Source organism: Vidua macroura, chromosome 21, assembly GCF_024509145.1.
Source record: "Vidua macroura isolate BioBank_ID:100142 chromosome 21, ASM2450914v1, whole genome shotgun sequence".
NCBI lineage: Eukaryota > Metazoa > Chordata > Aves > Passeriformes > Viduidae > Vidua > Vidua macroura.
Genome location: NC_071591.1, coordinates 7540461 through 7555852, shown reverse-complemented (window position 1 = coordinate 7555852; position 15392 = coordinate 7540461). Strand labels below are relative to the sequence as shown.

Genomic DNA, 15392 nt, shown 5'->3' with positions numbered 1-15392 from the left:
AAGGCTCCTTCCAATCCAAACCAGTCTGTGATTCCATTATTAGACCCACTTTGATGCCTTAAGTTTTAACTTTCATATTTTTTTAGATTCTGTTCTCTCTTAGTCTGTGACTGAGCTTCATATAAAGTGTTAGCAAGTTCTCCTCACAGTTCAGTCAGACAAAACAATCCTTTTCCAGCCAGATCACCAAGGACACCATTGCAGCTTTAGGCTCAAGGAATACAAACAACAGTGAACTGAGGAGAGCAAACTGGGAGGAAGGGACTGCATCACCTGGAGCTGGAATTGGACAATGAACCCAAATTTGTAAATGGACCAAAACTTATAAAAGTATGAAAACTCATGACTGGTCGTCCATCTTGTGTCCATCATGGGCAGAGCCACAGCCAGGCTCTTGCACTGCCCAAGGTGTATCCTTTGAAGGCAGTTTAATAAATCCCTGCTTGATTCCTTTAACTCTGCCCAGTCTCTGTTCTAGGTCAGCCTCTTTAGTCATCGACTTCACATGGGGAAGCATCACAAGTGAGAGTTACAGGTATACAGGCTCTCTAGGACCTGTCCTGATGAAATCAGTGTCTCAGCTCCCTCCCCAGCCTTGGTGCAGGCTCTGTGTGCTCCTGCACTGCCTCTGTCCTGTGCCTGCCAGGTCAGGCAGGGGTTACTGTGCAAGGCAGTAAACTCCCCAGGTTCAGCAAACAATGTGTTTATGGAATGCACAGCAAAAAGATCTTAAAGATGTTTTCAGATTATTCTTTCTGGCATTTTTATTGTAATTTATAGAAATTGTTTTTCCCAGCAGAATGGCTGGGAAAATTCAACTTGCTGTTAAATTTGTGCCACATTTCCTATCACTCTTCCTTTCCACTCGGACAACCTTTCAGACCTGGACAGGTGACTGACTTGCTGAGTATAAGGACTGTCAGGTGAACCCCAAGGATTGGTAACTGCCTGCACTCCCTGAGCCTGGATCCCTCCTGCAGAGTGGCTGATTCCAGCCTAATTCACCACAGGTGACTGCAAGACTGACTCTGTGATAGTTAGGAAGGGACATGTGGCCAGCCCACCTGAGAGCAATGCTGGCTCACCTGGTGCATCCTGAGCTTCTCAAGGACTTTTGGAGCCTCTTGTGGTGCTCCCCAAGCTTCACAAGTCCTGTGCTGTGACAGTGCCAGCACCTCAGGAATGCTCCCCCCTCTTTGATCCATGAATCTCTCTTCTCTGATCCACAGCTCATAACCAAATAATTGCTAGAGATGGCTCTTTCACATAAAATAAAACCTGGTTTTGTTTAATCTTGAAATAGTTTCTGTCATGTTCCTCAGCCTCTGTTTGCAGACAGACTTGGGGAAGTGCTTGAGATGACTCCTGAAGCAAACAGAGCCTCTCTCCAGGGTAAGAGCTGCTCATCTGCATGTGGTACTGGGTTAACTGTGACCTTGAAAGCACTCTAGGGACAGACAATCCTGTTTTTATGGCTCTCACCACTTCTCTTGTCCAAGAGTTTAGCTAGCTTGGCTTTTTGGCTGGAGTTCACAAATCATTTTCTTTTAAAATAAGTAAGTATAAGATGTTTTGTCAGTCCAGCTACATTGGCTGTCTTATGCTCTGTAATACCTTGCTTGAGATCACAGAGGCTGCATATGCACTGTCTGCATTGTGTTATTTATATTATAATAATGTTCAGGAGCACAGAGATGACTCAGGCATGTGTTTTTGGAAACGCAGATTCTCTGCAACACCTCCTTGCTGAGAGATCTTTAATGATCCCAGTAAATTGCCAGAATAGTGAATCATGTTTGTCTTTAGATGTTATTCTTGTCGCTGTAAGGGATTCCAAATTGTTCTTTTGGTGTTTGTGAACAATCACATAGACATTATGGCTTTATCCACGCTGCTGTGTGCCAGCTGAGCAACATAAACTTAACCAGCACTGACTCTCTAAACTGGTGGCTGGGTTTAGTCTGCTAACTTGCATGTTTTCTGCTAGTGCCCCATCCCTTGCAGTGTCTGTAGGACTTGTCCTTGAAAAAATTAGGATGTGTGCTGTGAAACTGTCCCATGTGACAACAGCAGTGCCTCCTTTGAATGCCCTTCAAGCTGCACTTCCCACTTGACCTCTGAGCGTGGCTGTGGGAGGGATTTTCTGATGCTCCTAAACTCTTCAGCATCTTCAGTAAGTCTCCATTGAAATGGTAATTTCTGGAGCATACTTCAGGCTCATCTCAGCTTTAGATAAAAATTAAATGTGGATTGCCTCATTCCACATATTGAATACTAAGGGATGCACTCATTTGTTCTCTCTGCAGACACATGATGCTCTGCCAATTTCCTTAATCCAGGCACAGAAGCAGTCAGCAATTGTTTCCATTCACTTTTGATTCCATCTATAAAAGGAAATACCTGCAATCACCAGAGGCTTTTCAGAGCAGGGATTTTGTAGAACTTGCCCAATTTCAACAAACTTTTTGTCTGCTGGCTTAATGGGCACTATCTGGCTGCACATCAGGGTGTCGGTTTTAGCTCCCATTGTGCTGCCATGTGTTTTTTATTGCAGAGATCATCAGTTATTTTAGGATTTCCCCATCTCTCCTGGGCTCTCAACTAACCTGTCAAAAAAGTCTAACCCCCACCTCTGAAATATTTTAAACTTTTCAAGTGGATTGCTTGCTGGGCTGATATCGCATCTTATATTTAATATCAATTTTCACAGACGTTCATGAGTTGTCACACTTTATTCCATCTTCCTCTAGACCAATATTCCACCCTTGTCTCATATTTTTGCCACTTCTCTGTCTATGTGGTGTTGGTAATACCCAGCAACCCTATGGCTGGATCCCCTGTAACATTTCTTAGTTATCTCCACGAAGACAGGAGGAGATACATGAATGCACGACCACTTATCAGACTAAATGAAGGCAGGGAGTTTTATTAGAAGGCTCACAGCTGACTTAAATTAATATTGCCCACAGTGAGGTTTTACAAAGCTTTTTTCCTGAAACAATGGTCTGCATTGGGAATTCAGCATTGAGATGTTCTGTAGGCAGGCATCAAACAGAGATTCAGGCATGAGCAGGGCAGGGAGCAGCTCTAAGCCCAGCTCAGGGTGTTTCTGCCTCTCCTTTTTGCTGCCCCAGCAACTTGTCCCACGGGAAGGGTGGGGAGGGGTAGAATTTCTGTGACCACACTTCTGATCACTCTGTGAATCTCCTTGTGCCTGGCCGTATTCCTGCAATAATTGCAATAAAGGTCCAACCAGATGGATAAAACCTGGATGTTTGTTCACAAGAGCTTGGCCAGAGATAAACCTGTGCTTACCTGGCTTGAGAAAACCTCTGCCACAGCTGAGCTCTTCTCCAGTGCTTGCAAGGGTGAAGCTGGGAGCATGCAGGAATGCAAAGGCAGAGTGTCACCCCTCTCTAAGCAACACATTTGAATTATGGGATGTGGAGCATGAAACTGGGCTCAGAATTGCACAAAATGTTCTGTTGGTTTGGGGTTTTTTTTTGCCAATTTGACCTGAGCTAATCAGAGGCAATCAAGTCAAGTGGCACTGATGAAACCCATATTCCTCTTCAATTTCTAGCCCAAACTATATCCATCACTACTTCTTTTTTTTCTTGTTGGCTTTTTTTTTCTTTCTAAACAATTGCAAGAAGAGCAGTTCACCCAGAGTGTGCGTAGAAACAAGGCAGTGACCAAGTTTCACTTCCTTCCTCGTTCTCTGCAACTCCCAGAGATGTGCAGTGAGAAGCAGGAGTGGTGAAACACAACTCCTGGCACTGCTGGAGGTTTCTGTCTCCAGGTTTCTCTCTCCATGCTCCTTTCTCCTGCACTTCTGGCCTCCTGAAGATGCCCAGGAGAGGAGCCCTTCCTGTGGGGACACTCCTGGTGCTGCTGCAGCTGGCATTTGTCCCATCTCCACTGGCAGGCTGCCTCCTGGATCCCTGTTTGGAGGTATGTCAGCTCCGAGTGAGCACAAAATCCTTCTGTTTCTCTGGTGCAACTTTTGTCTTTGCTTGGGAGATTTGTGCCTCAAGCTTCTTAGGAAAGCCCAGATTTTTTTTTTTTTTTCCCAAGGTTGTTATCAAGGTGATTGAAGTATTTGAAATAAATTCTAGTCTCAAAAACATCTGAGAACCAGAACCAGCAGCAAGAATTTTTTTCTTCTCATTGGCTTTCTGAACCTCTGAGGGTGCTGCAGTGCAGTTATTGTAATAGATTAAATTTCCCTTGGAAGGGATCCAAACTTGTCTAATTTCTACAAAACACAGATTTTTGCCTGGTTTGTGCAGTAGAGTGATTTCACCAAGTACCTGACACGGACCAACTGCCTTTTGCAAAGTTTTGCTGACAATTATTTGCTTGCAGAACAACTTTGGTTCAAGCTGCCTGGTTATGTGCAGGGGAAGAGAGCTGAGAGCTGTTCCTGGACATGCAGTGCATCCATGAGTGCTTGTCCTGCTGGCTCTCTCAAAGGTTGCTGCTTGTTCATCTGTAACCTCAAGGAAAGCTGTTCTGTAGTTTTGTCCCAGCTTCAATCAGCAAGAAATGCAGCTCTTCCTGGACTTCTTCTATTAAAATGAGAAAAATGTTTAGGGTATGTAAGATTATTTCCTAAAACTCAGGTCAGCTCCTTTAGAAATGCACTGCAATGGGGGTCATTCTGCTCCTGCTCTCCTGACAGTGACATTTTCTGGCACTTCATGAAGAGCAGATGTTGACCATGATGGGATCTGCCTCTGTTACAGATCACCCCTAACACAGCTTTCAGATGCACTGGACTGAACATCTCTGGAGTTCCTGATGGAGTCCCAAACACCACCCAGAACTTGGACCTCAGTTTCAGCAATCTGAAATCACTGGGGTCAAATTATTTTGCATCAGTCCCTGAGCTGCAATTTCTGGATCTTTCAAGGTAATGGGATCTATTATATGGATACTGGTACATTCTTCACCAGCTGGGTTACAATGGTGGCTTGTTTTGGGGTCTAATGGTCTTGGCTGTTTATTTTTTTTTTTCTTGTGACTTTGTCCCTGTGTCTGTCATTTTGCACATCCCCGTGGTGAAGTGATGTGCAGCTTTTAGTCCAATCACTGAGTGCACACCCTCCTCTCAGAGCTGGGTCTGTCAGTCTCATCTTGTAGGTTGCAATGTGAGAAGGAGGAGGAAGATGTTTCACTTGTCTGTGAACAAGAAAAATGTCAGACTTTTCACTGTTACAAAAACTCTGAAGTGGAACATCTTGGGTGAGCTGTTTTTCTAATCACAGTTAAAAAAATAACATGAAGGTGCATTCATTTTCTAAAAGGCTGTTTTAAAATATCAACATATTCTCTTTTCCCTTCTCCTCACATATCTGGGGGAGGAGATGGGGGAGGCCTATTAGCAAATTTGAATTGATGTATAATTTCCATTGACTTCAGACAACAGTTTCTCTGGGTAAATTGTTTCACTGAGAAATGTCACTCAGCCCCGTCACAGCTCTGGCTCCAAAGTGGCTGAGTGGCAGAGCACGTTTGCTGTGAGGCACTGCCTGGATTATTAAACTAATTCTGCTGGGATTCACTGCAGAATGGATTTGGGTCTCAAATTCTGGATCTTCCCACATCAAACAAACCTTAGGGGGCCACGCTCATTTTCCCCTCTTCCTTTTCCCTTTCAGAGCCAGCACAGCCTGGGCTCTGCTCCCTCTGAGCCATCACCAGAGATCAAGTGCTGACAGAGCTGTGAGCTCTGCCACAGCTGCACTGCTCTGGTGCCAGTGGGGCTGCCCAGGTGTGGCTGAGGTGGCAGTCAGAGGGCTGGGAGGATGTGAGGGGTGAGGGAATGCTGGCTCTGGTTGGTTCTTCCATCAGTGATTTGTCCTGTCCCCACTGGCAGGCTGCCTCCTCGATCCCTGTTTGGAGGTATGTGAGTTCCAAGTGAGCACAAAATCACATCATTGTCATCACAACATCACTTTGGCCTAAACTGATGGCTAGGATTCTTCTTTCCTGCTGCCTGCACCAGGCCTCCAGGTCTCTTGCTTTGAATTTAAGGTTGGAGAGGAGGAGGTGAGAGGAGGTCTCCTGCTGGAGGAGTGTTCCCTCTGCACATCCAGGGATGCTGGCTCTGCCCAGCACAGCACAGCCAAACCAGCCCCCAGCGTGAGGCTGAGCCTGAGGGTGTCACAGCAGCACTTGGTGAACAAGGAAGGGACAGTGTTTCATGCATTTGTTTCTTCTTTTCATGCCCAACAGGTGCCACCTCCATACAATAGAAGATAACTCCTTTATGGATCTCCATAGACTTTCCACCTTGGTTTTAACTGCCAATTCCTTCCAGCACCTGGGGAAAGCAGCTTTCTATGGCTTAACATCTCTGAAAAAATTGGTTCTGGTGGAAACCAACAGGACCTCTCTGTCTGAGCTGCCTATTGGCCACTTGCATACTCTGCAGGAGCTGAATTTAGGCCACAACAGCATTACTTCATTGAAGCTTCCCAAGTATTTCGCCAACATGACCTCCCTCAGGCACCTGAGCTTCTTCTCTAACAAGATCACATCTATCTCCAGAGGAGACCTTGATGCCCTGAGGGAAGGGACCAGGCTCAACCTCACGCTGGTGCTTTCCTTGAACAAAATAAAATCCATAGAGCCGGGGGCCTTTGCCGGGATTCACCTCGCTGAGCTGGCTCTCAGGTCGGCTTTTGAGAAATCCACGATGCAAACTTCTCTGCAAGGCCTGGCTGGTTTGCAGGTCAGCAGACTCATAGTTGGGGGGTTCAGCGACAGTGAGGGACTGCAGGACTTTGAGAGGGGGCTCTTGAATGGACTGTGCCACGTACAGATGGAAGAGTTTGTCTTAATCTGCCTCAGGGAGTTTGAGGATGACACAGACACTCTCTTTAACTGCGTAGGCAACGTCTCCACTATTCGCCTGGTGGACCTCAGACTTGAGGAGATATCACAGGTTCCTTTGTGGTCTAAAGTGAAACAGCTGGAATGCAAGAAATGCAGTTTTGAGGATTTGCCTGCCCAGAAGCTGTCACTTTTCAAGGAGCTGAGAGTGCTTCGTATTACCAAGAACAGAGATCTCAAAAACTTCGAGCAGAAATTTGACGGTCTCAGTAACCTGGAGGTCATTGACTTGAGTGAGAACAGACTCACCTTCAGCAGATGCTGTTCCCCTCAGTTTCAAAATTGTCCAAATTTGAAACACTTGAACTTAAGCTTCAATTATAATATCAGATTGACTGGAGATTTCGCTAATGTGAAGAATTTGTTATATTTGGACCTTCAGCACACAACTTTATTTGGTCCTGGCTCCTACCCTGTATTTCTGTCCCTTCAGAGACTGATTTACCTGGATATTTCCCACACCAAAACCGAAGTTAAATCCCAGTGTACATTTTGTGGCTTGAACTCTTTGCAAGTGCTCAAGATGGCAGGAAACTCCTTTGCAGACAATAAGCTGGCAAACAACTTCAAAAACCTAAGTCACCTCCACACCTTGGATATTTCAAGCTGCAAATTAGAACATGTGGATCAAAGTACTTTTGATGCCCTGTCTGAACTAAAAGAGCTAAACATCAGCAACAATAAGCTCCTGACTTTTGACCCTGGAGTCTACCAGCCACTGCAAGCCCTCCGAGTCCTGGATTTCAGCAGAAACCAGCTGACTGTTCTGTTGGACCCAGCCAGGGAAATCCTGCCTGACAGCCTGGTCCTGCTGGATATCTCTCAAAATCTCTTTGATTGCTCCTGTGTGTACCTGGACTTTCTGAAATGGGTCAAGGAGAAGCAGGAGCTGCTGCAGAACAAGGAGCTGATGCTGTGCCACACTCCCTCGTACGTGGCCAACGTGAGCCTGCCAAGCTTTGATCTGTCCTCCTGCCACATCAGTGCAGGCAAAGCTGCCTCCTCAGTGGTTGCACTGCTCTGTATAGTGGTGCTCCTCTTCCTGGTTTACAAGTACTACTTCCAGCTCTACTACTCCGTGGTGCTGCTCTGTGGGTGCAAACACTACGCAGAAAGAGGTGACACCTACGATGCCTTTGTCATCCACTCCAGCAAAGACCAGGAGTGGGTGACAAAGGAGCTGGTGGAGCCCTTGGAAGGAGGAACACCTCCCTTCCACCTGTGTCTGTACTACAGGGACTTCCTGCCAGGGATACCCATTGTCACCAATATCATCCAGGAGGGTTTTCTCAGTAGCAGGCATGTCATCGCAGTCATCTCCACTGACTTCCTGGAGAGCAAGTGGTGCAGCTTTGAGTTTGACATTGCCCAGTCCTGGCAGCTGGTGGAGGGAAAGGCTGGGATCATCATGATTGTGCTGGAAGATGTGAATAAGGCCCTGCTGAGGCAGAGGCTGGGGCTGTCTCGGTACCTGAGGAGGAACACCTACCTGGAGTGGAAAGACAAGGAAATAAGCAAGCACATCTTCTGGAGGCAGCTGACAGGAGTGCTGCTGGAAGGCAAACATTGGAATCATGAGGAGGCAAAACTCATGTGAAGAGAAAGAAGGGTTCTTCCTGCCCTGTCTGCCCTCCTGGCCTGCTGGATGGCACTGAGAAGCTGGTTCTTCTCAGCTGCTCAGAGTCAGAGGGGGCGGATGGAGGCACTGCCACATCACTACAGAAATTCCTGCCTTGCTGGTCACCTTCTCTCAAGGAAATTTGCAAGTTAAGGAGTGACAAGGGTCAGCAGAGCTGCCTGAGCTCTGTGTTTGGTCATGGCTGTCACCCACAGGTGGCCCAGCAATACCTCAGGTTTGGTGGGTATAGGAACAGACCAGTGCTCTTGCGGTCATCTGGCTGCTTCTGAAACTGGATTTGGGTCCTGAGACCATTTACCCAGAGGAACTTCACAGTCTGTTGCTTTGAGTGGACCCCAGAACCTCAAAGGCAGAGTAAAGACACAGGATTTTCAGCTCTAAAAACTTTGTGAAACAGAAACGAGGTTTGGATTCCAAAAGTCGTGTGTCTGCCTCTGCAGATACAATGACTTGGGACAAGCCCTCCAAGGAGCAATGGGGCATCCTACAGCCCAACTGGCAGCTGCTCAGAGAACCTGAGTAGTTTTGTCATCAGGGAGGGAGGTTTCTGTGGTTGGGAAATTTGCCCAACATGTTTCTTTCAGTTTTCTTTAGACCAAGGCTAAATATTGAAACCATCACCTGAAAATCTTACTTATATCCATATTATATAGCATTGGAGAGGGCATTTTTGAGTTTTCTTGGGGGGACAAGAAATGTGTAACACCTCTAAACTGAAATAGTTCTTTGCTCCCACTGCTTCTACTCATCCAGTGTTTGTGGATATGCTCTGGAACTGCCCTAAACAAGCAAAATTGAGCCTGAATGAAATGTTTCAATGCTTACAGCCAAACAGTTCTAGATTAAGGTTTTCCACTCTCTGGATCAGCCTTAATTCACTGTTGGAAGGTGCTGCAAGAGCCTCCAGGGTTTGAAATGGGGTTCAGAGCTGCCTGTCTCTCAGCCTTGCCCAGGGGTCAGCTGCCACCTGGAGCAGCACTGGGTGGGGGAGTTTTTGCTTTTGTTTCACTGAGAACATGCCTGGCATTTTGCAGGGAGAAGAGATAGAGGGGGAAAGCCTGGGTTAGCTGAACAGTGCTGGCAAAAGTTGAATCACAGCTCCCTCCCTATGTGCTGTGTCAGACAACACTACCAAAACCCCCCACAGCCCCCCCTAAGCTTTTTTTGTGACCCAGGAGATGAAGATTTAATACAACTACACTTGATGCTGCATTCCTTTGCCCAGAGAGTTTGTTCTGGATCTGATAAATGCTGTTCCAGCAATTCCCAAATTGAAGTTCAATGCCTCTGCTGGCATTGATGGGTCCTGCAGACCTTCCTCCTCACTTTTCCACGCTAACCTTCCTCTTCCTCCTCCAGGAAGCTGCTGGAGATGGTGGGGGAGAGTGAATCTCGAGGTTCCCTGGACTGAGGCCAAAGGAGAGCACAGAGGACAAAGCAAAGATTAGCTTGAATTTCAGCAGCTCCAAGATAAATTGGGAAACAAAAGAGGAAAAATTAAATAGAGTGGGAGTTCCTGCTCCTGAATTGAGCAGCACTGAAGCCGCATTTCTCCTTCACTCTTCCTCTCTGTGGCTCCTCTGCAAACAATTCAGTGGATGTGTATTTCTGGCACAAAGCACAGAGTCCTATGATTCTTGATTGTAATTATAACAATGAGTTTCAGAAAGCCTGAGAGTGGTTCTGGGCATTTATAAAAGGGATTTAGGACAGTATTGTTTAAAAAGTCAGTGTTTTTTTGAATATCAAAGCAATTTTAGGAGAGCTGGAGTGATGCTGAGATGAGGCTCCCACCAGTACAACTTTAAAAGAAACTGGTCATTTGTTTTTCTCTTCCTATTCAGAGTCTCCACAGCAGACATGAGTACGTGAGTTGCCCCTGGCTTCCTCATTGTCCAAGAAAAAGCCACAAAACCCATCATAACTTCAGCTGCTCCTCTGTGGTCCCTTCCAGCCTGACCCACTCTGTGATTCTGGGACCAGCCCAGGCAGTGCTGAGGTTTATGAGTCCAAGATGGACAAGGCTATGTGAAGAATTGTATTTTCACCATTTACCCAGCAGAGAAACAGTAGATTTTTTTTTTTTTTTGAATATTCAAAACAGCTTTCCCCAATACTATAAATGGGGGAATATTGTGGTTCCCACAGAAACACACATACTCATTTGTCTTATAGTAGGAAGCAAATGTCCAAAGGAAAGCTCAACATTCTCATATTTCCAAAGCTGCTGGCATACACTGTTTGAAACTGCCCACTCTGCAGCAAGTGGCTTTGATAGGATTTACTCACTGGGTGAAAAAATGAGCAGCCAAGCAAACACCTGTGCAGGTCTGCATTAATCTCTCATGTAAATATCTGAAAATATTCCAGTTATTAAAACATCTCTTTTGCCCAGGTCATAAAAACAGATGGAGACAAAGCTCCAAAGGGCTGTTCCATCTAAGCTATTCCATTTGCAATGGGGACTTGCCCTGATTTCACTCTGAGCTTCATTTAACCCATGCAAAATGCCAGGACAGCTGCAGCTCTGGACCTCCTTGCCTTGTGGAGGGTGCTGTCCCTGGGGCAGGACATCCTGGTGTGCTGGCACTGTCACCAAGCTGTGCTTTGCAGCGAGGGCTCTGAGCAGAGTGTGCCCTCATTAGTGTGATTGCTTTGGTGCTCTGTTGGAACCCAAAATGCTGGGAATTCTCACAACTTTGGGCCTGGAAGCCAAAGCTTAGAATTAAACACAGGATTTGATCTGAGACCTTGGAAAAGGCTTCCAAACTCAGGTGCTAGAAGAGAGAGAATGTGGAGTTGTAGTTTAAAGCAGGGAGACATTAAGCTAAGGAAAGGAAAGTTTAGAGTTTAAGATATAAAAATAAAAGTAGTTAGAAAGGAGCTCAAGGAGTTTAGAATGCAGCACTGTAGGTTTGTGTTTCATAACATGATTGGCTAAGAAAGCTCACGCTGTAGCATGGGTCCATAAGACGAAATATTTAAGGACTGGGTCAAAACCAGAAATATCCTTGTTGGTAGTGTTTTATTGGTCAATAAATCCTTAAAAGGTCTTGTAACTGGGGGGTCTTGTGACCTTCTGAACCATGGGGTAAAGATGTGAGCCGAGCTCACCCTTCCTGCCTATGCAGAAGATAAGAAAAATAAATTGCATCATCAAAAACAATTCAGAGGTCCTGTCTCTAACTCATTCAAAACTCCTTCAAAAATCTCCGTAGTGCTCCCACACTGCAGCAGCTGGAAAAGCTGGAAACCAGAGCCATGTGCAGCCTGTGGGTCTGGCTGGCTGCAGGAGCAGCACTGCAGGAATGCTCCCCTGGACCCCTGGGCAGGAGCACAGATTTCCAGTGGCACTTAAAAACCCAGCAGAATGAGGAAAAGCACCTGCTTTCCCTGGACCGACTGGTACTTGACAGGAACAGGTTGAAACTTCTCAGGGAGAGCATTTGTCCTTTGGGAAATGCTATTTTGTATGTGGGTTCTGCAATTTAATGAGGTAGCATGGTGAATCTATGGAATGGGAATTGTCACAGCAGAGTTTCTGGTTTACTGTTGCATGTAATTTTGGAACAGATATTTTTTATGGAAACAGTGATTTTAAAAAATGGTTTGGAGGGGCTGAGAAAGGGATTTCTAATAAAAGTTAAATTGTTCCACAATGTTATTTTAAAAAATGTCTACTTAGGCTTATGCTGTTGTTTTTCAGAGTGCCTTTTCATTTAAAAATTTGTTTCTATTTACACAATATAACTAGCCTCCCAAAACAACACCAAAATGTAAAAATATTTCCCACACACAGAAATAAAAACCCTGGATTTTGTTTTGTGGGATTTTTTTATTTTTAATTTTTTTTTTTTTTTTTTTTGGTAACATGCTGAAAAGTATGTTTGGCAAAATGGAAATTCCTCTTCTCTGACAGCTCTTACCGTGACCCTCTCGGAGTCAAACCTTCACCTGCCCGTGCCCCACGTGCAGTCCAGGCAGCAAAAACCACTGAAAACCCCTGGAATGAATTTCACTAAGTGCCTTCTGCAAAACATCTTGAGTAGGTGCAGTGGATCGATAGGACCTGCCTGAGAGAGCTGAACAGGGGAGGAAAGAAGCAATTCCTTAATGAGTCGTTCCTTGCCATCACCAGCTCAGGCTGGGAATTGGGACACATGACAGCAAAGCACGGTTTGCAGAGAAGAGCCCATCTGCCAGGAGCTCTCACCTTCCTCAGCCTCAAGGTCACCCAGAGGGCACAGTCGATAATGCACCAGCCTGGGCCTGGCCCTGCTGCTCTGAACACACAGAGGAGCATTGCATAACTGAGGGCAGCTCTGCTGAAACACCTGGAAAGCCAGAAAAAGGAAGAAAATGAGCAGGGAAGGTACTAGTGCAGGATCTCAGGCGGGGAGGAGGCCACAGTTTAGCTGGGTGGATCCCAAATGCTGGAGGTGGCGTGGTCCCAGGGTTTCCAGCACTAACCAGAGCAGCTGCATGCAGAAGGTTTGTGGTGAGTCTGTAAGTGCTTTTTTTTTTTTTTTTTTTTTCTGCTTAGTGATAATCAGAGGGATGGAAATGAGCATTGCATGGGTACCAGCCATGCTTTGAAGGGGACAGGATGGAGCCCTTGGGGTCCAGCAAGGACAGGTTGTTGTAGATGTCGGCAAACCCAATGGGAAGAATGCTGATGTCTAACTCCAGTTCAGAAGGCTGAATGATTTCTTTATTATAATTATGCTATAATACATTAATATACTATATAAAAGAGGATACTAAAAACTACGTGCTACTTTCTCTAACTATCATATCTAACTAACTCCCAACTCATGACCCTGTTCTCCAGAGCCCAGACACAGGTGGATCCGACTGGCTGTCAGGACCAAACAATCCACCATGGTCCAACCAAGCACTCACTCTGGGTAAACAATTCTCCAAACACATTCCACAAGAGAAAAACAAGGGGCAGAAATAGAAATTGTTTTCTCTTTCATTTCTCTCTGTGCACCTCAATAAAAAGTCCTGAGAGAGAGAGAAAGGTGCTTGCCACAGACAGGTGACTGGGATGAAAGAACCTCGGCATCTCTGGAAGGCAAAAGAAGCCCAGCCCAGACCTGCCTTGGTGCCTGCCAGCCTATCCAAAATACAGAGGGAGTGACCTTTGGTCACACACCTTTTGTGTGACCAAACCCTTGACCAAGTCTACCAATCAAACAGCAGGGAGAGGATATTCAAACGCCACACTTCCAAAATCCTTCCACCAGAGCTGTTCAAAATACATTTATTATTGGTGATGGGGAGATCCTCAGCTGAGGTAAAGGGACACCCCATAGGATTGGGGCCCACGGCCCTCCAGCCAGAGGATTTTCAAGAATGACAACTGCAGCTTCCCCTGCCTGCAGCTCCTTCATCCCTTATCGCAGCATCTGGAGTACTACAACGCAAATAACAATAGGGTATTGTTAGACAAAAGAGATTTAATTGCAGCCTACACTCCCTGAGAGGGTAAGATCGGCTTTTCTCCAGATCTAATCTTCATTCTTCATCTTTTCTTCTCTCCCTCTCGTCCCTTTCCTGTCCTGGAAGTTTCTCTTGTCTGTCTTTCGCAGCCAGCAGCAAGTGACCAACCTAAAACGTAAGAAAGAGGGAGGGGTGTCCTTGTCGCTTCTTCTTTTTCTACATTTTTGAATAGCCTTTAAATCCTTTGGAGTGTTGTGTCCCACAAGAAAGGATTAGCAGTAATTCCCCTGCCATCTCCTGCTTCCAACGCTCTGACAATTCATTCTCCTGAGATCCCCTAAACTCACCGCTGAATACATTAACCAGAGGACACAGAGCGGGCTTGGGGGGAGTGACACCCCGTGTCCCCTCCCTACAGCCTGCTGGTCCAGCTGAACACACCCACCCATCCACCACGGGCTCCTGGGGCACTTCTACTCCTAAGCGACCCAAACTTGCCCGATATGGGGTGCTCTGAGTGGTTCAGCTGCCCCTCTGGAACTCCCTCTCCTTTCCATGTCTCACCATGGATGTGCTGGGAGCCTGTGCCCCTCCCCTGCTCCCACACTGCAGTCCCTCTGTTTCTTTCCCAAGCAGAGCAGTCTGCTGGGAAGGGCTCTCTACCACCCCTGCCTGGCTCTGGGTGCTGCCAAGCCCCTCGGATGATGAATGTTGCCTGTTATCTCTGCCCTGCTCTGCTTTCCTGTTGGTGAAATGGGGTTCACAACCTGCACGCTGTGCTTTACTGGAGTGCAGCGCTAACAGACAGGGCCTAGATCAGAGCCCATGAAAAGGCACTTTCTGTTCCTCAACTCCATTTCCCTAGGCCTGGGATTTTGAAATCCTCCTCTATAGCTCTCCCCCAGGCCAGCAGATGTCTGTCTGTAGCCAGAGCCTTCCATCCCCTTTCCTGTCACTGGTTCTATTTGTGGTCACTTAAGTTTTACTTTCTTTAGGGGAAATAAGTGCACTGAGAGTAGCACAAATAAAGAGTAGTATTTGGCCCCCACGACCCTCTTTGAAATTCTACTTAGCAGAAAAGCCTTCCCTGCCCAGATATTTCTTCCTGCCATCTCTTCTCTCATATTGTAAATATTCAAATAAGCTGTTAATAAGAAAACCCACAGGCTTCCCCTTCTCAGCTCCTCCTGAGATTGTGGCCCACGTCTTTCTGTCCTGCATGGAGTCAGCAACTTTCACTTCCACACCTCTTGCCCCCTCCAGCAGCCTGGATTTCGCTGGGTGCTGAGCACTGAAACTGCCCGAGCTGTGCCATTCAGAGCCCTGATGGGAATTACAGGATGTCTGCCTGCTAAAAGGGCCCTGGTGAGAAGCCACCCTCTGCTCTGGCTGGGGTGATGGCCACGGG

General features: G+C 46.4%; 1 protein-coding gene across 2 annotated transcripts; it reads left to right on the top strand.

Moving 5' to 3' along the window:
- The first annotated feature begins 3843 nt into the window (after nt 1–3843).
- On the top strand, nt 3844–12359 carry TLR4 (toll like receptor 4). Of its 2 annotated transcripts, none has more exons than XM_053996712.1 (3): nt 3844–3954; nt 4749–4915; nt 6241–12359. In XM_053996712.1, the coding sequence occupies exons 1-3, from the start codon at nt 3850–3852 to the stop codon at nt 8495–8497; spliced, it is 2529 nt and encodes an 842-aa protein (XP_053852687.1). In that variant the 5' UTR covers nt 3844–3849; the 3' UTR covers nt 8498–12359. The 2 variants fall into 2 exon arrangements, with proteins under 2 accessions (XP_053852687.1, XP_053852686.1); XM_053996711.1 differs by lacking the exon at nt 3844–3954 and adding an exon at nt 4534–4597.
- The last annotated feature ends 3033 nt before the right edge of the window (nt 12360–15392 follow it).